This window comes from Seriola aureovittata, chromosome 12, assembly GCF_021018895.1.
Source record: "Seriola aureovittata isolate HTS-2021-v1 ecotype China chromosome 12, ASM2101889v1, whole genome shotgun sequence".
In the NCBI taxonomy this organism is placed as follows: Eukaryota; Metazoa; Chordata; class Actinopteri; order Carangiformes; family Carangidae; genus Seriola; species Seriola aureovittata.
This window is the reverse complement of record NC_079375.1, coordinates 13399276-13425147: the sequence shown is the minus strand read 5'-3', so window position 1 is coordinate 13425147 and position 25872 is coordinate 13399276. Positions and strand designations below refer to the sequence as shown.

The following is a 25872-nucleotide window of genomic DNA, read 5'->3' as shown; positions in this document are numbered from 1 at the left end:
CTCATATTAGGGGACTTGCTTTGACAGCTAAGCCATGGCTGGTTTTTACTTTAAACCCTACCTGCGTTGCCACACATGTGCACAGGATTATAGTAGTCTCATTAAATTCCCCTGTGGTTGGGTCAGCTGGGCTCTCTCTGTCATTGTCAATCTGTCAGTACAGGGAAGTGGCATTACCCTGGCCTAATTCCCACCACTCTGCACTGACGTCTGAGCCATGTCTGATCGTCCATGAGCTTTGTTTATCTGTCTGCACCAGCAGACTGTAGTGGATGTGATATATACTACAGCAATGGAAATAATCAGTAATCACTCTTTCTGACCTGTTGTGCTTGATATATATATATTTTTTTTTTCTTTAGATTCTTGCCAGCCAATGAAGTTGCCCTGTATGCCTGGGGGAAAGCACTCTCCACCTCTGCCTCCCAAGAAAGTGATGATTTGTGTGCCTCCAGGGGGGCTGGACTCCTCCAACTCCCCTTCTCCGTCCCCCAACCCCCTCAGCGGTCTCCCCCAAAAGTGCGTCCCTCCGCAGGGCATGTCGTCCCACCACGGCACCCTGCTGCCCTCCCAGCTCGCCGGTCTGTCCAGTCTTCACCAGAGCCACGGTCACCCGCTCCAGCTCCAGTACGGCAGCTTGCACGCACCCAGCCGCATCATCGAGGAGCTCAATAAAACCCTGGCGCTCTCCATGCAGAGGTTTGAAAGGTTGGTTAGCCATCAGCGCTCCGGTCATTAAATGTGATTGTCCTCAAGTGGGGTCACTGAGGGATTATGGATCTCTGTCTGTCTGTACATCACACATAATATCTTGGCTGGACTAAACTTTGAGGAATGATATGAGTGTATTTGAAAGATTACACAGATGGATCTACTGTCACAAGCCATAACACTGACTGGCCATAGAGTTTCTTGGTGACATGTCTCCTTTATTTGATGAGCCTCTGGTTATTATAATAAATTAATCTCTACTTATTTACAGCTGTTGCCAAAACAGCACTAATCAAAGGGGAATTACTGAAAAAACTCCATTATAATTAGCGGAGATCATCCTGTTTATTAGCTTATATTTTTGCGGCGACTTGTCCAATAAATCTATCCCGGTGTTATCGAGGTCATGTCCTGCCATGTAGCGCTGGTGTACAGGTCTAAATCAGCACACTGCCTCACAGGGCAGCATGGCCTAATTTTGAAGTAAATGTGTGTATGTGTGGGCACAGGCGCATGGAGTAGGCGTCCCTCCAGCAGTTGGCCTGACATAACATGACCAGCTGCTCTTTACAAGAGCTGCGCTTCTTCATGTTTGGAGAAAAAGGGACAGGATAGCGGATTGGAATATTACGTAACCTCTTACATTAGGATCTCTTTTTCACCAAAGCCATTTGGGCAGGGATAAGGAAGTAATGGTCCCGACATGGCTTACAATTAGTCTGAAAGCTTGAAATGGTTACATAACAGGGGCTCATCATAAGAAGCTCCAACTAGACTGTGATTAATCAATCTATCAAATATATCGCCGGGTAACTCGTGTGACTGGCTCCTGGAAGTGAAGTTTATTCCCTCATCACCTTGTTTTGAATTATACAAGTTGTATAATCGGTTACTCTTCTCCTCTGTGTAGTTCAAAGGATTGCATGACATTGCGTAGGACTGCACAGTGTGTATTCATATCTCCCCTCCTTTTATACTTGGATTAAAAACCCACTAAGCTATCATTATGTACTGAAAGCCCCTTTATTGTTTTAAATCACTTCCTTTTACTGGATTGAGGGTTATTGTTTAAGTAATACCAGGTCATAGATAATGTTTGATGACTGGAAAAAGATGATATAGAGTTGAAATATGAGGTTTCCCTTTTAAACTGGACTTTTCCCTTTTACTGTCAGGGGGGATCGGACAAGCTCATCCTCTTAGCAAGGCCCAATGCTATAGCCATAAGCATGACCCTTTATATTAATACTCAGATTTGGTTCACTCCACCAGCTCCGCATTGCACGGCGGCGGTCAGTGTATGCCTCTGGACAGACGAGAAGTGCCGTCTGTGATCATCGACTATGAGGACGACAAGGAGAACATGCCCAATGAGTCAGACTACGAAGATCTGCCCAGCATGTACAAGGACGAGGACGACGACGTGGACGATGACGAGGACGACGACGAAGATGACGACTCCATATTTACAAGTGAGTGGCAGCAACATTGATGAGCTTTAATGTTTTGAATAACACAAATGAAGAGAGAGTTTCATTAGTTTTATCCAGGGGTCCTTTAATGAAACAAAGGGGGCCTTTTGAAAGAGACCTTTTTAAAATGAATGAAACTAATGAAAAACTGGTGGTAGTGGTTATTTTGAGTTATGTGATCAGGATTGTCAGACACATGTATTTGTTTCTTGGGAAACTTGCTCTACTTTTTGCACCTTATTTAGGATTTTTCTCTTCCATTGTTGTAAGGTGAAGGTGAAGGTGAAGGCAGGTTTAAGAGCGACCAAAAAGTAAATCATGGTGTGCCTGAAGAAGAACTGTCTGCCTATACTGTTGCCGATGATAGCTCATGTCTGCAGATACGATGACACATTTGTTTGACTCATCATGATCAACAGAGCCGCTAGCTTCATCTGAAGGTTCCTGGAACTGAGATGTAGTCTGACCTTCAAAGCAGAACCTAAATTCGGTTCACAGAAGTGTATCCAAAAAAATCATGCCGTCACCCATGGAAACACTTCCTCTCACCGGCTCTTAGCGAAAATTGCTGAACTGTGCGGAGCATTTCTTTGACACTTTGTCCTTGTTTTCACATGGTTGCATGTTGGAGTTTTTAAAGGTTGTGATTGCTCATGTGCGATGGATTCGCTCAATATGCCACATCATGATCTTAAAGGGCATTGGAAAGATGAGTAAGACTTAAAGTCACAGTAAACTTGATTTAGAAATGATTTTTTTTTCCAATTCTATAAATAAGTTCACATGTGATGTTGTGTGCAGAAAGTCAAGCCAAAAACCACTGTAGTTTAGGCCACAGTCAAACTGAGTGCAGTGTTCAACCTATTTCTGTCAATGATGAAATGTCTGGCTTTCTTTAAATACAAGAAAGTAAAAAAATAAAGACAACATTAACAAAAACAACATTATGTGAGCAATCAACAGTAATTGATGACATTACCTGTCATTTGAGTCTCAAGGTATAAACTATTTAAAATGTGTGGGAGATGTAGTAGAAGGCAATTAAAAGAACATTTTGTTAAATTAGGCCCCAGATGTGTGCTTTATCTCTTCATGTTGTGTCATGTTTGTCCGTGGTGTTGCATGTTTAGGTACCCTGGCTCAGAAGGTGCTCAGGAAAGACTCTCTGGCCATCAAGCTGAGTAACCGTCCATCCAAAAGAGAGCTGGAGGAGAAAAACATCCTGCCCATGCAGACAGATGAGGAGAGACTGGAGTCTAGGCAGCAGATAGGCACCAAACTCACAAGGTGAGACACGTAAAAACACATGCATTTTTAAACTCGAATACATTTACACACATGCACAATTCATGGGCCAAATATTTTCAGTAAACCTGGTTGACGTTTGCCGTAGCCAGCTCGACAACAACAGCTGCCAGGAAACGGCTCTGACTCTTCTCAGCCAAACCGAGCATTTTGTCTTACTTTGGGCTGACGATGGCCCAATATCCTGGCTGGTAGAAGAGTGACGCAGTCCAAAGCTGATGCAAATGTGAGCCTTTTTTCAATCGAAAGACTTTTATATCCTGTCAGTTTTTCCTTCTCAACATCCGATAAGGATAAATGCTTTATCTCGTTAGAATGAGGCTCTGTAAATGGAGCTGACCTAATTTCAGCGATGCATCGCCCTCCCCTCTCTTTTTTCCTTCTGTTGTCTTCTCTCTAGCGCTCTCTCTCTCTCTTTCTCTCTCTCCTCTCCTCTTCTCTTTCTTCCTCCTGCCTGACTTCCTCCCTCGCTCACTGAATCACCACGGTGATGCATGTGCCAAACTATCTCCACCCGACTCCTCCACACAGCAGCACCACGCAAGCCACTTCATACCAGCAGTTTACACAAACGCACACACACACACACACAAGCACACGCACACAGTACACTGGTGAAGTGTGTGCAAATCACAGGAATTTGTATACATATGTTGAGATCATAAATAAGAACTCATGTAATTGAACAGATCAAACAACATCATGTTTTTCTCCAACGGATCACAGGCCTCATTTGATTTCACTGTTCTTTGAACATGACTTGCCTGTCCAAATGAAGTGGGGGGGTAATGATGTGTTGAGAGGAGAAAAGACCACCAAGCGTATGGGTAGAAATGAAAGCCAGAATAATATAATAAGATATGAAATGTGGAAAATGTGGTTGCATGGGAGGGATGGCGAATTATCTAGAGACATTGGCAAACAAGTCACTGCTCCCCACTGTGATTGGAACACAGAGCGGGTTCCCAGAAGGCCTGCCTGCTTAGTTGTCACGTTCCCAAAAAGCTCTGTCACAGTGTCCTTTGCACGTTGTCATCCAATGCACAACTCCCTAATTTCATGCTTTTTGCCAACAGCATTGTGTCTTGTAATGTTGTCGCTTGTGCCAGGCCAATTAAAATTGATTATGATAATGCTATTCTAGGACATACTGACCTCAACTTTCCTCTATTGACCTGTTTCACTGGGAAAACCTCGGAGACGCCTTATCTCTAAGAGATTCAGCTTTTTTCTCCTGAGAAAGTTGACCTGTCTTTGGTTTATTGTGAGTTTTTTAAATCTATTTATTTATTGTTGGCTTTTAATGGGATTTCATGTATTAAGTAGTTTATCTCTCTGAAAGGATTAAGTTTGACATTTTGGGAAATACAGTATGCTTATTCATGGCCAGAGATTGATACCACTCTCGTATCTGCTTTTAATATGAAGCTACAAGGAGATGGTTAGCTTAGCTTAGCATAATGACTAGAAGCAGGGGCAAACAGCTAGCCTGGCACTGTGCAAAACCAAAATAATCTGCCTACCAGCACCTCTAAAGCTAAACACTTCATAAAGCTGAAGTAATAATTTATATCACTACCAGTGACCCCTTTCACATAGTCATCAAACCTATCCATTGTTACCATAAAAACATTGATTAGTGCAGCTTTTAATAAATTGTCCCTCATATTAGCTACTCCATAAATCCTTGCATAACTCCTTTTATATAATCTCATTATATTCATACTATTTCACATTGCACAGAGCAGGCAAACAGACGCTTAACAAGGCTGACGCTGCTTAAAATAAACCTTGCCTATGACAGAAATCGGTTCCTCCAAATGGATGTTTTTGACTAGTCTGTGCCAGTTTGTTGACAATAGCTGCTGCCTTATTGCCTGCGTAACCCTCATGTAATGCACAGTCCATACAGTTAGACGCAGAACTCCAGTCTGAGAGTCAGTGTCTTGACTTTTCCCCGGACGATAACCCTCAAGTGGGAGAAGAAAGGACACGCGATGAGATGAGACAAGCCGGGCCGAGCACACACACCTAAGTCTGCATACAGTAGCTGACGGGGCTGAGCACTTTCAGACGGCTGTCAGGTCGAGCGCGATGGAGACAGTCATTGATCCAGCGTCTACAGTTAGGGCTACTGCCGCAGGGTCCTGACACGGTGCTATAATAAGAGTCCCCAGTTGAAAGCACTTTGGATGACCTTTCAGAGATTGCCTTTGGGTATCTTAGTCATTTTTTCCACTTACAAATTGAGAAAATTGGAGATAATCTGTGCAAAATGAATCTCCTCGGATGTTGCAGAAAAGAAAAATGCGATGGAGGCAGCGTCGTCTGACTGTCCTTCTCCGTGTGTCTTTGTCTGTGTAAATGTGTGAGCGGTAGGTTTACTTTAGCAGATGTGCAAGTGTTGAAGCCTTTCAGTTGGCACCTGGAGGTGTCGTAATCGCATTTGCCGTATTCAGCATCATACGGGAGCTGAGTCTTCAGGAATGTCCCTCTATTGCTGGCCTTCTTCCTGCATTGCACCAATGTGTTATCATGCAGTCATTCACTTAGAGGAGAGGGACTGGTGATCGTGGCTGACTGATGTTTATTGGAAGTGCACTTGTCAAGCTGTTATGATGCAAATCTTTAAACTATGCAAATAAAGAGAATATGAAACTTTATTGCTCATAAATAAGTCGTGCTGGAGGCAATGAGTTAATGTATGTTTAGGCCGGGGATGTTGGATCTAAAAGTATTCATGCTGCGAGTCAAAATGTCAATAAGATAACTTTGCTGGGAGTAACTGTCAAGGCAGGGAAGTAAATACTTCAAAATGTGTGAAAGAAAAAAATAAATCAAACAACTTTCTCTGATCTGTGTCACTGCGACTTTTTTGTTTGTCTTTTACATTCAATTTTACATTGTTAAGTAGGTTGATTTGCATTAAAAACTGAAGCATTTTTTCCCCTAATTGATGCACTGTTGACCTCTTGCGTGTGATTATGTGCTGACCATGGATGCATGTGTCTCCCCAGGCGCTTGAGTCAGAGGCCCACAGCAGAGGAGCTAGAGCAGAGGAACATCCTCAAACGTGAGTGTGTTAAACTTGGATATTTCACATTGTCCTTAAGCTGCTGAAGTAAATTGTAAAGTGTGAACAGTTCAACAAAAAATTTCAAAATACTCAAAATGTTCTGTCTACCTGTGTGACAACTCATTAGAGGCATTGTAGCGGAAGCATGAGTCTATATTTGTAGCAGCAGACTTCATACAGTGCGGCCTGGTGATTTGAGAGGCCTAGTTATGTGAAAGCTAGTGACATACATCTCTCCCTTTTTTATTCCTCCTTGGTCTGCCTATTCATGTGAGACGGGCGTGCAGGCAGACGTCGGGGCTCCCTGAGGAGTCATGTCCAGAGAGACTGGTTTCATGGCTCAAACACATGCACTATCAGAGAGAAGCAGTTCTGTTGCCTGAGACTCTGCGGCACTCGCATCAAAGACTGATTTACCAGCAGTCGCTGCTCTCCCAGAGGCCTCCTGTGTGATTGGCAGAGTGCAAGAGCAAAACACAAAGTCTACCAATTCATGAGTGACAAGTCATGTCCTCCCCGTCACTCAAACACGTACAGTGCCAAGGTTAAACAAATGAGGCTTTATTTTCTAGAGAGACACCAGAATCCCAAACTGTGAGTAGTACTATAGATACATTATGTGTTCAGCACAGGCACAAATGCAGTTTGACTGCTGAAGCTTTTGCAAACAGGAGCAGCGTCCCAGTATGGTTCCTGTTTACTCTCGTCTCTCTTTTTTTAACCTGCCTCTCTGAGCTGGAGGTTTTTGTCCTCGTTATTGGCTCGGAATATATCGTACAACACATGTATGGATTTTAGAGAGACGAAACACACAAACTTAATGTGACCAACACTTCTTCCTTTGTTGAAAGGAAAAAAGTAATCATTCTCCCCTGATACCCATTCCTAATAGTATTAAATAGCCAGTGATGGAAACTATTTTGAGCTTTGAGAAACTTATCCAGTAGAGTGGGAATCTAATGAGCCATATTATGCAAGTGGTGTGTTTATTCCCGTTTCCAGACATTTCTAAACATTTCGTACACAGTCGACTGTTTGCATCTGCCTGCACGCGCAAGTATTAACACTAATCCTGTCATTCTCTGCAGCTCGCAATGAGCAAGAGGAAATGGAGGAGAAGAGGGAGATAAAACGGAGGCTAACGAGAAAGGTGAGTCCAAAATAGCTCAAAAGGTGCAAACCCACACCTGATCTTAAAGCACTCGGAGGGGGTAAATGGTTGGCCAGGATAAACAAACACCGTGACAGTGACTCATCTGTGGTGAGGAGAGAGATGTAGTCTGTTACAGGGCTGCTCTCAGGTCTCCCCCAGGAGACACGAATGTCCTCGATGCCCTTTAGCCCTTCAGCATGTTGGCTGGCAAACTGCCTTTGACCCCATAGGGAGGTGTTGAGCATGTTCCCATCACTTTCAATTAAAGAATAACACTTTCTGCTCACCTGCAGACACGCTCAAAACAAAAATCTCACAGCTGCTGAGGGAATTCATTGTATGCATCAAACGCCTAATTGCGTACAATGTTTTAAACAAAATGCTCGTGCTGTATATCACACTTCCACACATTTAAAGAGCATCGCACGTGTAGGTAACCAATCTGTATTATCGTACCTAAATATAGTATAGAGTGCAGCCTGACAGCTTTTTTGATCAGGGTATGTACTGAGGAGCAAAATTGCTGTTTCTAAACCACCTTTGACATTTCATGAGCTTATACTGATATCAGCAATAAGTAAATATTAGCCTGGCCGGTCTATCAGTTTGGCTCCAATAGTGTATATTGCTTAATATTTGTTTGTCCTTTGGTTTGAATGTAGATTAGAATAGATTTAGTAACCCATTTTAAGACTGTTGTAATGAGTCAATGTTTCATAATTAGATTCATGGGTTGTTATTATTATTATTATTATTATTATTATTATTATTATTATTATTATTATGCCAATGCAATAGGTCATTTCATGAGGATCATGTGTGGTATCAAAGAACATAATCAGCTGTGGACTGTGACACTTAACAGTTTATTCTTTGTGCGTTTAATAAAGACCCTGTACACTGGGGGAGGGGGAGGGGGGTCTGCACGAACTGAAACTGTGTAATTTGATGCTGCTTTCTCATGTAGCTTCATAAGAAACACTGGATGTTTTTGTTTCTATAAGGACTTCAAGTAATGCAAAATCTGAGAAGGTGCTAACTGAACTTTAACCAAGTTTCTGTTGTTCAACTCTTTTGTTTTTTTGTTTTTTTTCGCTCTTGTTCCAGCTGAGCCAAAGGCCCACAGTAGAGGAGCTGAGACAGGCCAAAATTCTCATCCGATTCAGTGACTATGTGGAGGTGTCAGATGCCCAGGACTACGACAGGCGGGCAGATAAGCCCTGGACCCGGCTCACAGCAGCTGACAAGGCCAGTATCACTTACACTAATCTTATAGTTAAACTGAGATAATCTTTTAATATTCTCCAGATCCCTCCTCCTTGTCTGCTTTCAAATTTCTTCAAACACTCACCACCCCACCCCCTCCACCCCCACCCCTCTGTGCCTCACATGATGCAACCCGTAGCGCAGGAGAGTAATGGCAGGAGGATGTGTTCTTCCTCTCTTGTTACGGCAAGCTCCACCTCAGCTGTTTTGTTCCCCTTTGTGAGTAAACACCCCGGAGCAGTCCTGCTGCTCACTGCCCAGCGGTCCATGCCTCTGACTTTTAATGAGTTCTTGATTTCTTATTTTTATTTTTTTATTTTTTGTGTAGCATATATTCTGCCTTCTTTGCTTAGTTGATGCACTGCTCTGAACACGCCTTGTCACACCTGAGGACCACTCGTGAAAATCACAGGGATTCAGCGTTTGGATTGCGCAACAACTCCCCTTACATAAGAGAGTAATTGGACAAGCAGTGCCTCAGGACCCCTCGGCCGCTACGCTGCTCTGCTGACATTTTTTCTTTTCTTTCTTTTTCTTTTTTTTTTTTTCCCTGTTCCTACCGTCGAGCACAGATTTGAATATTGTTTGTTCTCCTGTAACAGAAGCATCCTCCCCAAGGCTAGAGACGTCCCCTTGAGTCATGCTGAAGAGCAAAAGCAATGACATCACCCGGCTGGCTTGCTGTCACACATGACATTTTCGAGGGGATGTAACGTTTTTTAAAAAAAAAAAAAAGGCTCAGCACACTGTTTTATTTCCTGGAACTTTGACTCATTCTCACTCTGAGAATCTCTTTGCAGTTATCCTGCCCCTGGGCAAAGCACTCAGCCCTCTACTGCTCTAGTGCTGCTACTTAGCAGCCACTATTTGCTAGACAATGTCCCAAATGTGAATTTGTTGAACTACATGAATGGGACACGGCTTTGTTTAGTGCTCAAAAACCTTCCCAGAAAAGAGATGTTTTTAAAAAACATAGTTAAAGATGAGGCAAGGCTTACATGTGTGTGACACTACCACGCTGCCCCTTACTGAAACAGTAAGAGCACAACTAACTTTATTTCCAATGTTTTCCATCATTTGTGATTATTTTTCACACCGAAAATGTATATTATTACTTTGAGCTTTTGATCCAAGGACTGGAGCAAAAATATTAAATATACAGCTTTGATGTTCTTTAAAAAAAAAAAACTGCACTGGTTCAAACTGAGAAGGATGTGTGTTGCCATCCATGTAAATCCATGGTATCAAGACTTTATTATGGTTAAAAACACAAGCTGACTAGCCCAGTAGACCAGCGACAGATTGTATATTATTGTTCTGGCTCTTGGATGTCTCAAGAGGAGGAAATTGAAGGCTCTTGTGATGTGAGAAGAGAATTCAGCAGAATCATTCATGGCCTGGAGATAAGCGTAAATGATGCATGAAGCATGCTAAAAGGAGGTAGAGTCAGGGCTTAGAGGCTGCAGTTTGTGTACTAAGCCTTTGCGGCTTCTCTCAATCTTCCTTCTTGTTTGTGCTCTGCAGGCAGCTATACGGAAGGAACTCAATGATTTCAAGAGCAATGAGATGGAAGTGCACGAGTCAAGTCGCCATTTAACCAGGTAATATGCAGAATCCATTTATCCTCACGTTGCTATGCACGCCTCGTATACGGCCGGAGCTTATTCATGTGCTGTAGGTCTTGGCTGTGTAGCGTGTACTGAGTTTTTTAACTGAGGTGATGAAATGTGATGAAATGTTTGAAACAGTCCTCTTTTTCTTTCCCATTTGTATTTTTAGGTTTCACAGACCATAGTAGACCACCACTGTCTCGAGCAGTGCCGGAGCGGCGCTCTCCTCCACTGAGAACCTTAAGTGCTGGACAGTAAAATGGTGCCCGTTTCTACAATAAGGCCATGTCTTCTGAAATGCCTTTTCAAGACCCACACAACTGAGTCGGTACTACACCACAAGATGCAGACACCCACTACTCTATCCACTGTAGTAGCACATAATGACTCCAGTTGATTCACATCGCCCCTCTGTGGAAATTGCTCGACTGTCTCTTCAACCTCTCTGCTGAGCTCTTAGGCAGGCGCTCAGTTCTGCGGCGATTTCGACGGCGGGAGAGAATTCGTTTGCAATTGACTGACACTTGCGAAATCTGCTGAGGGCAACCGTACCTTTTTGGTTCATCAATAACACACCAGTGGACTTGTCTCAGTGGACTTATTTTTAATCCCTCCTCTTTATTATGCCGTCCTCCTCCCCCCTGATTCCTCTAGCCCTTATGGACAACTCTGTGCCAGGATGCAGGGTTGATTGTTCTGAGCTCACCATATCAGCAGGAGATTCATCTTCACCGCACCTGCTGGGACTTTGGAAACTGCTTAGAACGACACACAGGAGGGAGGGAGGGGTCCAACATTAGAATCATGTGCAATATGTTTTTTTTTTTTTCTTCTGCTTTTCTCAGACTATAGCACCCCCTGGAGTCCCCTCTGTGTCATTACTATGTAGTCCAGACTTCTCTTCAACCCTCATATGTGCAATTCTCACTGTACCGACAATGTTGACATCTAATTGCTAACTGTGAATCTGGGAGTTTGGGCAAAGCCTGCGCTCTCTCCAAATGTACATTTTGTTTATACTAAGGAAGGAAAGTAACATTTAAAGAAGAATCATGCTTGACCAAGCTTCATTCATGTCAGAATCTTATAAATTTCATGTAAGAATTGCAGCTGGCAGATATATTCTGGTTCCAGTGTGTGCAACAAGTATCTGTTTTATATTATTTTGTTAATTTTTAATTGTTAATTTTTTTCGTTTTTTTATAGAGGCAATTCATTTACATGTTGCTACATGTTCCCACTCTTTGGATTGATGATTTTTAAAACAAAATACCAAGAGTTACGCTCGCCACATTATCTCTTACATTTCTTTTTGTTTGCAGCAGTGTTTAATGATCTTTGCTCATAATGTGCATTGTATTATACACTTAAACTATACTTTTTTTTACTCATGTCATAATACGTTTCTGATCAAGCAATATTTGTTGTTTGTAGAGAAAAGGTTAAACTGCAGGTGTATCCCCACCATTTTTTTTTATTGTGCTTATACACTCCGCCTCACTTCAGGGTTTTAATTTTCTTTTATACTTTACTTTAGGAAAGCTTTATTCAGGAGGACTTTTTTCTGCATTTTTCTTGACTGATCCACCTAAAAAAAAAAAAAAGGAAAAAAAAGACAAACCTGCCTGTTCAACAGCTCACCAACACATTCGGACAAGATTTGATTCAATTCTCAAATCTATCACTGAAATGACACATTCTCTGGTAAAAAAAACAAAAACAAACATAAAAACAACAACAAAACAAAACATGACACTGATTTTAGTGGATTCAACGAGTCAGGGTTTTTACATTTTTATTGCAAAAATTCTTTGCACTGTTAAGAGTTTGGCTTTACAACGGTCACCGTTTCAAGGTCAGGGCCCAAGTGTGTAAAATATTGTTGGATTTCTGATCTGTGACCAGTTTGTCTTTTCACTTTAATGGTCTTGTTATCTGATCACTGATCCTACACCAGTATTCCAATGCTCATAAGCTTTATGTACACAGAATATTTTTATTATTTTTTACTGTATTACTTTTAAAGTTGCAATATGAAATTGTTGTTTGTCATAAAGAACAGTAGGAGAGGTGAAAGACTGTTGGCCACCTATGATGATGCATCTGTCTGCAAAGGAAAATGTGCTCTCCCTTAATTTCAAGGCCTCAACCAGTGATGGATAGATGACCCAATGCAAACTGGGAACTGAGAACACAGTTTTGCACTTCAGGGGTTTTGTTACAGTTTTGAGCAGTTCTCTTCTGAATCGGTGCACAGGTCAATCTCACGTCACATTCCCCCCTTTTTTTAAAATCTAAATTTTATTGGGTCATCTAATCTCAGAGACTTTGAAATATGGGGCACTTTTTTGTCTTAGAACCAGCTTCTGTATGATTCCAGCATCATCATGCCATTATTTGAATTTTTCCATCCATAGGTTCAGTATAATAGGGCATAATAGGAATGAATCTACACAAAGACAGTTCTCGTTTTCAGCTCTACGAAACAACCTGAGCCACCGGGCTGAGCATGAGGTTTTCCATTTTGCTGGAATCAAGGAACATGAATTCAGCAATAATCTGTTTCCTTTTACATGTCGATGGAGCAAATGCCTGAATTTGAAAGTGTTCTTTTTTTTTTTTTCATTTTTGAAATACAGAATACCATGTAAAGGATACATCATGCCAATTAAATTCCATCTCTGAATGCATTTGTATTGTATGCATTATTACTTTGGATATTTTAGAAATAAATCTGGGCTAATTTGCTGTAGAGCTATTCATATATTATCTGCACCTCTTACAAATTCAACAGCCTCCAAGCCCATTGCCAAAAACAATATTTAAAAGTTAAGTTGATACTTTGCAATCTAGCTTGCTTGATGAATTACCCTCATTGTAGATTTAGTACGTTATTCTCTATTTTAATTATATTCATATTTACTTGTGTTAGATTATTCCTTAAATACACTGCAGTCCATACTTGAATTTAAATAAGTTGGGTGAAACACATTGAGGATTTAAGCATGAAGGAATTCCTTCATCCTATTTTCCTATTTTAAACCAAGAAAGACATGGCAGTGACACATAATAAGTGACACATTACAAATCTGCTTAGCCATTTAGATATTAAAAATATGATTCTAAAAATGTAGATGTAACACTGGGGATGCTTGAGCTTGACACTCAAAACAATACTTTTTGCAATGGAGAACATAATGGACATGTTGGTTGAAGTTATTTTTATAATAGAATTATTTGTATAGCATAAAACAATTGTTAAAAAGTACATCACAGAGCAAAAATTAATGCAAGAATATGTACCTTTATTGGCCCTTCACTATTAAAAATGTCACCTTGCCACCTTGATAAACTTCTGCAAAATGCACATGCAAAAGCTGAGGTTGATATGGGTTTGAAATTGGAAAAATAAAGTTTTTTTAAATAAAAGCCTGGGAACAAGTGCAGACAGCAATAACACTGTATTCAACAGTATAGGCTTAAAAAAGTTTTGGGATAATATAAATTTGACTGTAAACTATTTTATATAGACTAAAATATTTGAGTAATTTTAATGGAAAACTGTATTTTTTTTTAATTAATTTATTTTTACCAGTGTGAATTAAAATCATAGGTTAAGTGCAGTGTTTACATGCATTAGGGATATGAACAGTTGTTTAAGTTCAGTTTAAGTTTTACACAAAAATTAATTTTGTTTCTATTTTTAGTTAAATCAACTTGAAAAAGAAAGCTTTTCTCTTTTATATTGTCTGGCAAAACTTTGCATTTATATTTAGGCCAAACAATATGATTTTCAACATTAAGTTCTATAGCAGAAACCATGCATGCTTTTGCCAAGGAAACTGATTTTGCACGTATAGTATAACCCTGTTACCTGCATCACATTTAGAAAAAGGATGACCTGGAAACACCGGAAAACCACCGCGGCCTTCCTCTGTGTCCTCAGCGGGGAAATGTTTAGCTCAAGCCTTGCGGTTTGCTCCACTAGATGGCGAGAAACACAAGAGAATAAGAGCGTGTGCACTGAGCCGGACTGTACTATGGCCTTGTGTGAAATGGCGTCCTGATGAGATGGTGCTGAAGTTATTTGCCTCGTCACCACCAGTCTAAAATAATTGGACCCGCAGGGAAGCTTAATTTTTCCATACAGCGGAATTTGAAGGACTTTATTAATAGGAAATAACTGCACTGAGTGAAACTAATTTTGGACGGAATCCTAATTAAGTGACAGTTGAAAGTTCATATGTGGCCTGTTCAACAGTTGACAGTTGGTAAGTTCCGGCTAAATGAGCAGCTCCATTGACCAACGTGATAGTTTTCTTTACAGTTAGCACGGAGCTAACCGGCAGACACAACAGTCCGGCAGATAAGAGGACGTACTTCTGTAGCGGCACTCCAAACATTTTATACGAGCTATGTTTACTCCTCTCATCTGTTCACCGCCTCACTAGACTGAAACCGAAGAAAGGCTTCATGGGAAATGTAGTTATGACATTATTTCTTTCTAAACAGCGGCGTCGGCGCGGCGCTTACTAGCACAATACACTACCCATAACCCCCTGCGTTGTTGTTAGCGACCCCATCTTGTGTCCTCCTCATGAATATATATCAGTCGGTATTTGCGTAGGAGGTCGGCCGACGTTCATTTCATATTCCAGCACTGTATTTTTGGTCCAAATGGGACGCACTGTCACGTCTCCGCCCCGCTCTGTCCCTGCACGCCCTGCCTCCTCTTCCCAGCGAATTTAATCGGTAAAATGTTTTTTTGGAGCAGCGGAGGAGACTCCGACAGGGAAAGGAAGACAAGAAGTGAATGACTACTAGTGGAATAAGTCAGCAACACCGCCCAGTTGGCGGACATTTAGCACGGCGGGCACGTATTCAGGCTTTTAAATGTAGATGTTGTAGGTGTAACCAAGTGCGCACCGTTATTTATTTAGAGTGGGGGACTTTTCATTGGCAGAGATGGAAAGTGTGCAGGCTGTCGCTGAGGATGGCGCGTCGGATGGAGGTGCGACCAAGTTAACGAAGAAACCCAGCGGACTGTCTGTCGCCCGGGGGACTCCAGTGGATGATGGCGGTGGACATTTGGCACCCTCCCGCGTAGAGGCAAAAAACGGGAATTGCCTCTCTCATTCTGCCTCTACAGCGGGATTTAGTGCGTCAAACCGAACTGTGGCGTCTAATGGCCGGGGCTCATCCAGCAACTCCAGCTCTCTCCTGTTGAGACGGAGGCGCCTGAAGAGGAACCTCTCCGCCGCAGCTGCAGCCACCGCCACCTCAGCTGTCACCGCCGCCTGCGGCGCCAAGATGAACTCGGCCCTGTCCTCTGCGTCTTTACATACCCGGAGTCTGGATCGGAAGACTCTGCTGAAGCACCGACAGAACATGCAGCTGCAGCCCGCAGATCGCGAGTGGGTGAGAGCAGATCTCCACCGGGGCTCCATACACGTCCACGACAGACTGACGCCCTCATATCCCAGGCCGGTCCTTTGCACTATGGACACCACAGCCGGCGAGGTGGCGCTCCGTCTGAGTAAACTCTGCAGTAAGTCGAGCTCCGTAATGCGTATTTTTTGTAAAGATAGCCCCAAGACTGACCAAAATGGCAACTGCAATGTGAAGTATGAATATAATGATAACCCATGCAAGGTGATTGAAGATTCTAGTATAAAATGCAACCACCTGACTCCCCTGGAATCCACAGAATTAAGGGGCCATCCGAGCGACAGGTTGAGACTGCTGCTCATGGAGAATGCAGATGAGAGGCAAAAGCAACAGGACGTTGATGGAAAACTTTTCACCCTTGAATCGGAGTCACAAGACAACATAACCTGTTCTTTATCAGATTTAAATTCTAACTCTAACATGGATACCCCCAATGATGATGACTCAGAGCACAGGAACGGTGTGGACAGCTATGGATTAAATTCTGGCTCGGATGTGGAGAGCAGTGCATTCGATGACCTGAGCTCCGGGGCCCGGCTCAGCGAGCACAGGGACTCCCTCAGTGATGACATGATCCTGGGCACAGAGGCATCCATCCTCAGCCCCACGTTTGATAGTGCCACAGAGGGCCACGACATGTATGGCAGCTCCTCGGACGAACTGGAGCTTGACTGTCCTGCGTCGAACACGAGCATGGACCCCATCTCTCAGCATCACACCAATGGCATCGCTGCTGTCACAGCCAACTATGAGCAGTGCAGCATGGGACATTTAAATGATATGACAAACAATATGGGGCCAGATAGCAGACTGAATTCACACAGTCTGGGCAGCCTGCCACCCAGCAGTAGTGCCGGCTCATTGTCAAGAGCCTGTTCTACAGGTAATACACCTGACATCCAAGATCCGGATTGCGGCCAAGGTGCTGCAAAATCAGGACTGGCAGTAGACCACAATGGAAATTCCTGTGATTCTAGCCCCACGCTGTATGTGCAGCTGCATGGTGAAGCTGTCAGGAGGCTTAGCCCAGATGAGAGGCCTCTGCAGATCCAGAATGACTTTCTCTTTAAGCTTGGATTTAAGGACCCCTGGAGAGTTCAAGAGGAAGGGCTTAACACAGAAATTGGCTCCTTGTTACGTTTCTATGCAGGTAAGTGAAATGATGCATTCAGATACAGTCAGGTTATCTCATGATCAGGTTTCTGCTCATTCTGGGACTTGCTGAGGCCGTTTTCTTTGCACAATATACAACTATGAGCGTAGTGTTTGTAACAGGTTGTCAACCTGTATCACAGAACCAGACAGGTGCATTCATGCAGGTGTATATTGTACTAAAAGAGAAAAGCAACATTTATTATTCCCCTGTTTGTTCCTGATATTATTTCCACACATTGTTCGTGAAAGCTGTCAGGGAAGGTGAGTGCAGCACTAGACCTTTGCTGAAGACTGCAGCAGCAATTTAGAGGGATATCAAAAGTCTGTGCTTCCCAGTGGTTTAACTGTGTAGTGGCATGAAATGAATGGGTCAGAGTGGGGTCATGGTTCAGAGGACTACCTTGCCTCTGTGACTTCCTATTAAATGTCCAGGTATGTGTTTTTTTTTTTGTTGTTTTTTTTTTTGTTTATTTGTTTCTTCTGGCCTTGACTGTTTTTGTTTGACCGTAGCAGCACACTGTGCTCCCATGGACATGCATGACATTGCTACAAAGCCATCACCACAACTTATGGTGCTCAGACATGGGGCCCTTTCCGGCTTTTGCCCCATTATCATCCTAATGAAAAGGCTGAATGCCTTTGTGGTTGGATGGAGAGTAGGGGTGGGAGCGGTATGGCTGGGAGCACCATAAACCCTCTCTGTGGACTCAGTGAATTCTGGTCATTGAGATGCTGCACAGTGCCTATCCTATTGGCATCCAGCGTGGCTTCTGTCACACTAACTAACTGCCTGCCAAGCTGGGTTAACGTGCTCCTCCAAAGCTCAGGAAGCCCCTTTCTTCACCACGCCACTGCCTCCGCCACTTTTGCTATTGCTGTGGCTGCTGAGGAAAGTGAAGTGAAATGGGGGGTGGGGGGTGAAATTGAATGTCTGGTGAGGATAGTTGAGGAGAAAGTGTTTGTTGGGTCTGAAGTGTGGAAAAAAGACACAAACAGAGGCATTAACACTCTGTAGCTTCCTGTCCCGAGAGGCTGTTGAACTAGAGGTCACTCAATACGAAGCTGAAATGGCCACATGTGCTTCTGTTCACGTTCACAGTCACATGTGCTTCATGACCTACTGTGCTCTTGAAACACTGGGTTGCTTGAGGTACTGCTAGAATGATTTCATTTAGTTAGCATCATATGGCAGGCTGTATGAGCGTGCACACCGGGGGCTCATGTGGATGGATGTGCATCCAGTAAAAGAACAGATACATGAGTACATGAGTCTGTGCAGTCAGCTGAGCTCAACCAGCAGCAGCAGCAGCAGCAGCAGTTGCTACAGGCGGGCAAAAGAAGCCCTGATGCCCCTCTGAGGGCGACGCCTCCAGATCCCATGTGAGACAGCTTAACTGTGGTCACCTGAGCTCTCTCTCCTGCCCCTCACAGCCAGTAACACCACTCAGCACCCAGGCTGCAGTCTGCACAAAAGACCTAATTCTCATTCGGCCACATGGAGAAGGACACTGAAGAGCACACACACAGAGGCATGCACTGTAAAGGGAAAGCAGAGCTGATGGACTTGTGACATGTCTGGCCTGCTCTTCTGCCATTTCCTTACACGAGCGAAGCATGTGAGGAATGTACGCTGGCTCCTCTAGAATGTCAGGCACGTCTGCTGAGGAGGAAGTGGAGCAAGGGGGGCTGCAGACGGGGTGTGCGAGGGGATACCGTGCTGACACATGTTGAGCTGACTTTGAATGGTTGTCCTGCCCAGATAGTGGAGATAGGGCCAGCCTCAGCTGACTTGCTGGCTGACTCTCAGGCGCAGCTGCCACAACTGTAGACTTCAGTCGCACTAAAGGCCTTTTTGTCTGTATGCATAGTGGCCTTTGATACAGGAAGTCCAGTATCTAAACTCTGTTTTATTGCTCAGTTTCTCAGTAAGAGCACTGTGCTGTTATAGTGGTAACCTAGATATTAAGCACACAAGCAGCCAATAAACTGCACTGTATCTTTAACAAGAGCGGCAGAAGAGGTACTCAGCACTCAGCATGATTAGGGAAGCAGAAGGAATGATGGGAGGGGGCTATTAAGTTGAGGAGTTGCCATGATGCATCTTGCCAGATCCTTTGGACAATGCAGAGGACAGTTTGACTTTGAAGGGGTCAGGTCATGCTTTGGGTGCACATACTCTGCGGTGGCCAGATGAGAGAACTCACTTGGCCCCGCTAGACACACAAACACACACACACACACACATGCACATGTACAGAAGGCTGCTTAGATCAAAGGGCCGCTGTCCTCTTTGGCAGGCTTACGAGTGATCCTTTCAGAGCTGCCCACACAGGAGCCTCTTGTAATGCCTAGCCAGCTTTATTAGAGTTTTGAGTACAAGGGAAAAAGAGTAAAATACACAGACTCATATAATCGATACATGCACATTCTGTTGGTGACAAGCCCAGGATGCCACAGCTCTAAATGAAAGTATTCTTCCTCAAGAGAGTTGAGTTTAACAAGTTTTTCCAACTGTACCCTGATTGCCCATTCAAGTAAAAGTGTAGGGTACAGGTCATTGTTGCTCAATAACAGCATCCTCAGCCCTGCAAGTAATGAAACTGCCCCCTGCTTGGATGGCTCTGTTCCCTTACCCAGTGGTAGTAGTCTTTAACTCCAAAAGGAAATGGCATACTGAACCCTAACACACACTGGCACAGGGTTTCCCTAGAGGCGGAGGACCCAGAGTTCTTATCCAAACCAAAGCAGCACGGTAAATTATTTAGATTCATTAGCCTACTCAGCTTTGCAAACACTCTCATCCATGCACTTCAGCATACCCACTGCTTTTTTTGTGAGCTCTCCTCGTACCCTATTAAAGTTGAAATGTTTGCTTTTTAAAAGCACTTTCTTGTAAACCTGAAGTGGTGTTAAGATTTGGCCCGCTTTGTGAGTGAAATTAATGACCACTGGCGTGTACTGGCCTAGAAACTATCAAGGTATTAATTCCTTTCAGCTTCACGCAGGTTTATAGCTCAAGCTTCTGTGAAACACAGTCAGGGTCAATAACAGTTTCAGCATGCTGCACCCAATTTTCAGGTAATTCCCATGTTGTTTTCTGTATCTGCCAGCAAGGTGAACTTGGCAGGAACAACTGTTCGTGCAGAACTAATCAAAGCAGAGATGTGTTGTCAAATATTGAGGATAATTGCTCTGCTTTTACACAACAAAGGTCTAATATGTACTTTCTTAAGGTTTTTTTTATAGCTTTGCTCATTTATGGTAAAAAAATTATAGCTGCTATGATTGCACCAAATGTTGTGATCAGGATTAGTAATGTGAGTTATTTCTCAGTTTTTCAAAATAACATTGTATAGTGCACCTTTTTTAATGCAAGTTTAATGTAAAGTTTTCTCTTGGAAACTTGGATTCTCAAAACAAATGCTGATTTCATCCTTATTTCCCCACTAGTATAATTGAGGTGCTTATTTACAAAATTTAAATAATTATTTACATTTACTTTTTATTGCTTTGTGACCAAGGTGCAACTCTGGTTGAGATGACAGATTACCATCTGTTTAAGAACCAAAACACTGTGCTAATACTGAGGCTTGGAAGAAAAAAAATATTCCATAAAAGTGAACTTAGTATATTTATTCAAACTTCTTCACTTTTCACTTACTTTTTAAGAGTTTTCTCTCTTGTTTTCCACAAGAGCTGCTTGCTCCTCCATCTTAATCTGTGGTCATATACAATAGATGTATAGATATATCTGTTACAGATTTATATTCCTGTGTAGACGATCATAGAACTATAAAATAAGAATACGCCCAATATCGGTATTGCCAAATGACATAATAGAAATCTTAAACTTTGCTCAGTTCCTAGACTTTTTTTTTTTTTTTTAAAGTTTTATATGATAAAGGGTTTTGATCAATATTAGAAGCAATAAAAAAAAAACACTCAACTTACAATCACAGAGGCGTGAGTAATGGAAGCAGCTTCACTTCTGCTGATATAATTTTCTATATTCCATGTGGACAAGAGACTTTAACATTTCAAGAAGACATTGATAGTTCAATTACTGTAAAAGCTTTGAGGAATCTCAATTCAGGGCTGTATCTTTCCACTCTTACCTCAGGCCTTCTCTGAGGAGGCAGCGGCTGGTGACGTGATGACTTAAAGGACTCTGCAGGGTTTAAAGGCTTAATGAAGCTCCCAGCTTTCTCCAGCAGGCTCTGTGGCAGCTATTAAGCAGAGAACCGCTCACTCTGTCTTGTCTGTGCCACATCGTTCTCTTCGTACAGTCACCACGCCAGATTGCTCCCACACTCACTCTTGCATCGCTATGAAAACATTTTCAAAGGCAGAGGAGAACCAAAACATGACTTTTGTCATTGTTTTTTGGTTGTTTTATGAGCGGTCACTAGTTATCCTGATAATAACATGAGGATCCCTCCCATTGGTTAAGCAATATTGTTGTGTCAATTTCGCTTAAATCTACAAAACATGGCCTAATTTACCACAACTACAGCATCTCAGTAATTGCAAACACCCATGGGAGATCTTTGCAGAAGTGAGGCACTAGGCTGCTTCATCCTTTCTCACATCCATGTCCTCGCCTGATAGCTAATGGTCTTTCTAAATGGCCCATTGCTGAGTCATTATGTAATTGTGTAATCAGATTTCACACGTTCCGGAGCTCAAATCCAATACGCATGTGTCGGTATGCGCTCAGTTTTTTTTGGGGTTTTTTTTGTGTTCACTCGTACATGTGTGTGCTCAAGATAAAAGCAAGCAAGCAATCAAAGAGTAGATTTATGTATATCATGTTCCTTCACATGCGGCTCCACGTGTAGAAGTGGTCCTATATGAAATGTGGCCATACAGCGTCAGCGCTGGGCTGGATGTGTGTATCTCTGAGGATTCACACATGTGTGTCTGCTGAGGCAGACATGGATGGGATGGTGGTGTCAGCTTGTAGCAGTTAAAGCCAAGGGAACTGTTTTCTGTCTAATATAGATTGCCTTCCTGGCTGACATCCTCCCACCCTCCTCTTCTCTCCTCTCGCGCAGAATCTTCCTCCCTCTCTCAATTTCTCTACTGATCGATCCCCCTCCCTCTCCCATTGCTATCTTTCCTCGCATCTCCTCCTCCCTCACACCATCTGACAGTTTCCATTTATCTTCCCATATCTCTTTATCCCTCCCTAGCTTATTTGCTTTTCATTCCAAGAATTACAGGTCACCCTCATATTTGTATTAAATAAGTAGTAAAATATATTAGAAATATTAAAAAAAAAAAAATATATATATAAAAAGAAATATAAAAGACAGAAAAACAAACTGCACAGGTCTATTTCTACAGATCTACTGCACCTAAAAGGACTCTTTCTCCCTGCCTTCTCCGTGTGTGTTTGTGCTTGCTTTGATGTACAGTTGTGTTGCCCCCTGTGGAAATAAGTAAAAAAAAAAAAAAAAAGGGGGGGGGGGGGCTATGCAATTGAAATTCTCATTTCTTTGTGGTAAGCAGCCGAATCTAGGTTGAACAATGCCATGCTGATATGTCACTCCTGTCTGCCTGCCGGCACATTCTGAGACACAGAATTGGGAAGGGGGGCGTTTGGGCAGGGCAGCGGCTTTTTCTGCCCTATGGGAGCAGCCCGGCCTCTCAGCTGTCTGTCAGACTGCCCTTGCTGAACCCTCCCCAGAAACCTCGAAGGGTTGGAGTAGATGGAGAAACACAGGGAAAAGGCCCCCCCCCCCTTTCAGCGGGGTCATGGAGGAGGCTGACTGTCCCCGAGCTGAGCACCAGCCCCTGCCTTGACCACATGCATGAGGGGGGATTAGAGGCAGGCCAGCAGGGGCTCACTTTCCACAGCTTTGATCAGCAGCAGCACAGCCTAATACCAGACAACATCTGCAACTCTCAGCATTAAAGAGGCCCAAAAATTCCGATTAGGGAACACACAGCCTGCCTGCCTGCTAGTGTACAGGACAGAACTGTGTCAATTCCTGGATGGGAGGTTTTTAAATACCAACGCTCCAGTGGTGCTTACACTGATTTGTTTTACAAAGCTTGAGTCTCCAGAGAGGCTATTTCACATTGTGTTTAAAATTCCAATTTCATTTTCTTTAACACTCATTGAGAAATTGCAAGAGGATAGGAACTAGACTTTGGGGCAGCTGTTCATTGGAGGTCTTTGTTTTCACAGAGACACCTTCCTGCCACGCAGTTTTGCAAATAGTATTGTCTGAACAGAATTCAGTGCTTTACCAAACTGTCCCCGAATCTTTGTTTGTGTCATTTGGACACAGCTAGATAAGGTGTGTTTGGGTGGAACTGAGGTAGTTTCCACGGACTCTGCTCTAATAGAAGAAGAAGAGTTGTTGATATGAAATGACCTAGTTTAAAGTTCATCTCTCTCAAAAAACGCTGAAGCACAAGAATGATACTTCCTCATTGGCGAGCGTTTCTTTTAAAGGGAAGGCTTTGAAAGCAAACAGAAGGAGGACACAGCCACAGCTCATAGATGTACAGGAATAACTCTGCACAGCTATTTAATGCACAACACTGTGGTTAATGTACGGGACCCATATTTTGATCCTGGAGATGTATGCGCAGCACATCATTCTTGTAGATGCTGAAGTTCCAAACTTTTACTATGTTTTCAGCTTTTATCTCTCTCACAGAGTCACCTGTTTAATACCTGTACTGTTCATCAAAATATATCATTAAATCCTATAGTAATATATTTATTTATCATAACAAAGGATCACATGACTACTTGAATGTCAAAGGGGTTGCTTTCAGCAATGATCCCACAGAGAACCATTACCTGACTCTGCAGTTCTCATTTCCAGGGAGCAATTTAGCTTATAGTTGTAATGTTACTGTAACTTTGATTCACTCTCACTGCTCTCATAGCGCTGTTTTCAGCTGCGACAGGCATTCTGGAAAAAACAAGCCCTGTATGCTTCCAGCCTAGCAGAGAGACAAAGTTAGTGACTAGCTGATGAACATAGTGGAGCATTTAGCATCTATAGAGCCATGTATTTCCAATAACAGAACTAAGAGCAGAGTGAATGTTGGACTTATACTGATCAGATGGCCAGAGACATGGCTCCAAATTACTGTTGCTTCATATCTGCTAGATGTGTAATTAGGCAACTGTGTACTAACAAATAATAATATGTCACTGTTGTATTCACTGATGCTTCAAAGTGCCCCAAAAAATTATTATTGCAGATATAAAATATCAAAAGCAACAATACAAATGAATGACCCTCTCAGAAAGTCATATTTTTACAAATTGATTATTGTAATAATTCATTGTACCCAATATTCCCCCAAACTGAACAGATTTATCGAAAGCTAAACACACATCCCAAAAAAGACGATTATTAGCTTCATAAAAGTTAGATTTAGTGCAAGACTCTTATATCGGATTGCATTCAATTACACTGATGTGCCCCATAAATGTGGTAAATCAGTGTGCGTAGGAGCAGTGTGTCTGAGATCTGTGAAGCTGAAAGTCCAATTTTCAGCGCAGAGAGACTGAGTAGACATCTCTCAATGTGCAGCCAGTCTCAATCATTAACATGGCAATTTGCTTGTCGTTTACTGTTAGCTGTGCAGTTTGATTATCACCCAGGCCGTGGAAAAAAAAGTGGAGTTGTCACCTGTTGAAACCAGGAAGTTACTTCTCACTTTCCTTCTTCCATGTCCTCCTCATTTGCATTTTATTGTTTGCTCTTGCACATGCTTATTTTTTTTTGCCGGGCAGTCTCATATTATCTCTAGTTCCAGTTTCATCTTATCTCTCATAAATACAGTTGTTTTATTAACGCTCGCTTGGCTAGCACCCAGTTCTTTTCTAGCTCACACTGCTTCACAGTCCCTCTGGTTAAAGACTTCCCCTCTTTTCTCACTATCCCTCTCTCTCTCCCTCTCACTGCCCTAGCACCCCCTTACCCCCTCCCACCCTGTCAGTGCCACTCTGTTCACATGGCCCCTGCATGTGACATGAAGCTGAGCCAAAACACCCCGGATGCCCGCTTCAGCCCTCCACTGTTCCAGACCTTGTTAAATTTTAAACAAAACAAAAGAAAAGGAAAGGGGGGAGAAGGACAAGAAAGAGAAAAGTGAGCACGTGGGGCCAGGGGAATGTGCAACAACATCACAATCTCATTCATTCACTCGTTCTGTCTCTGCGCATCATCGGGAGAGAGCAGCCCTTTAATTCTTGCTCTCGCTCTCTCTCTCTATCTATCTCTCGCTCTCACTCTCTCTGTGTGTCTCTCCCCCATTCACTCTTCTTGTGTGAAAGCCTTCCTCTCTGTCTCTCCCTCCTTTCTCTCTGCACTGAACTGGACTGATTGTAGCTTTAACCACAGATCTGGGGTCTGATTACTTTGTGGGCTGTCCTTCTGTGGGATTAAAGAACAACTGACTGTGTAGCTGCTGTCTTCATGGGCAACTTCCTTCTCAGTTACCCCGAGGCTACTGCTGCCCATCAGATGCATTTGTAATACTTTATGGAAAAGGAGAATCGCTGGACTAGAAATAATAACAGTCACTGTTTACCTTTATTATTGCTTGTCCTCTTCCCTCGTACCAATCTCCTTATTACCCTGCTTTGTTTCCACTATCAAAGGAATACCATAACACGGCGGCCTTTAATATAAAATCAGAACA

General features: G+C 42.8%; 2 protein-coding genes across 3 annotated transcripts in view; both read left to right on the top strand.

Annotated features, from left to right (window-relative positions):
- Positions 1-13283, top strand: part of LOC130179466 (phosphatase and actin regulator 1-like) — a 46824-nt gene extending 33541 nt beyond the window's left edge. For both annotated transcript variants that reach the window (XM_056392462.1, XM_056392461.1), the window contains exons 5-12: positions 363-708; positions 1984-2183; positions 3314-3470; positions 6506-6561; positions 7653-7714; positions 8825-8965; positions 10508-10584; positions 10763-13283. In XM_056392462.1, the coding sequence (XP_056248437.1) occupies positions 363-708; positions 1984-2183; positions 3314-3470; positions 6506-6561; positions 7653-7714; positions 8825-8965; positions 10508-10584; positions 10763-10778 (1055 nt within the window). In that variant the 3' untranslated portion in view covers positions 10779-13283. The remainder of the gene's footprint in view (positions 1-362; positions 709-1983; positions 2184-3313; positions 3471-6505; positions 6562-7652; positions 7715-8824; positions 8966-10507; positions 10585-10762) is intronic.
- Positions 13284-14847: 1564 nt separating this feature from the next.
- phlpp1 (PH domain and leucine rich repeat protein phosphatase 1) overlaps positions 14848-25872 on the top strand; it is a 43043-nt gene continuing 32018 nt past the window's right edge. The window contains exon 1 of the mRNA XM_056392457.1: positions 14848-17191. Within this exon, the coding sequence (XP_056248432.1) occupies positions 15559-17191 (1633 nt within the window). The 5' untranslated portion in view covers positions 14848-15558. The remainder of the gene's footprint in view (positions 17192-25872) is intronic.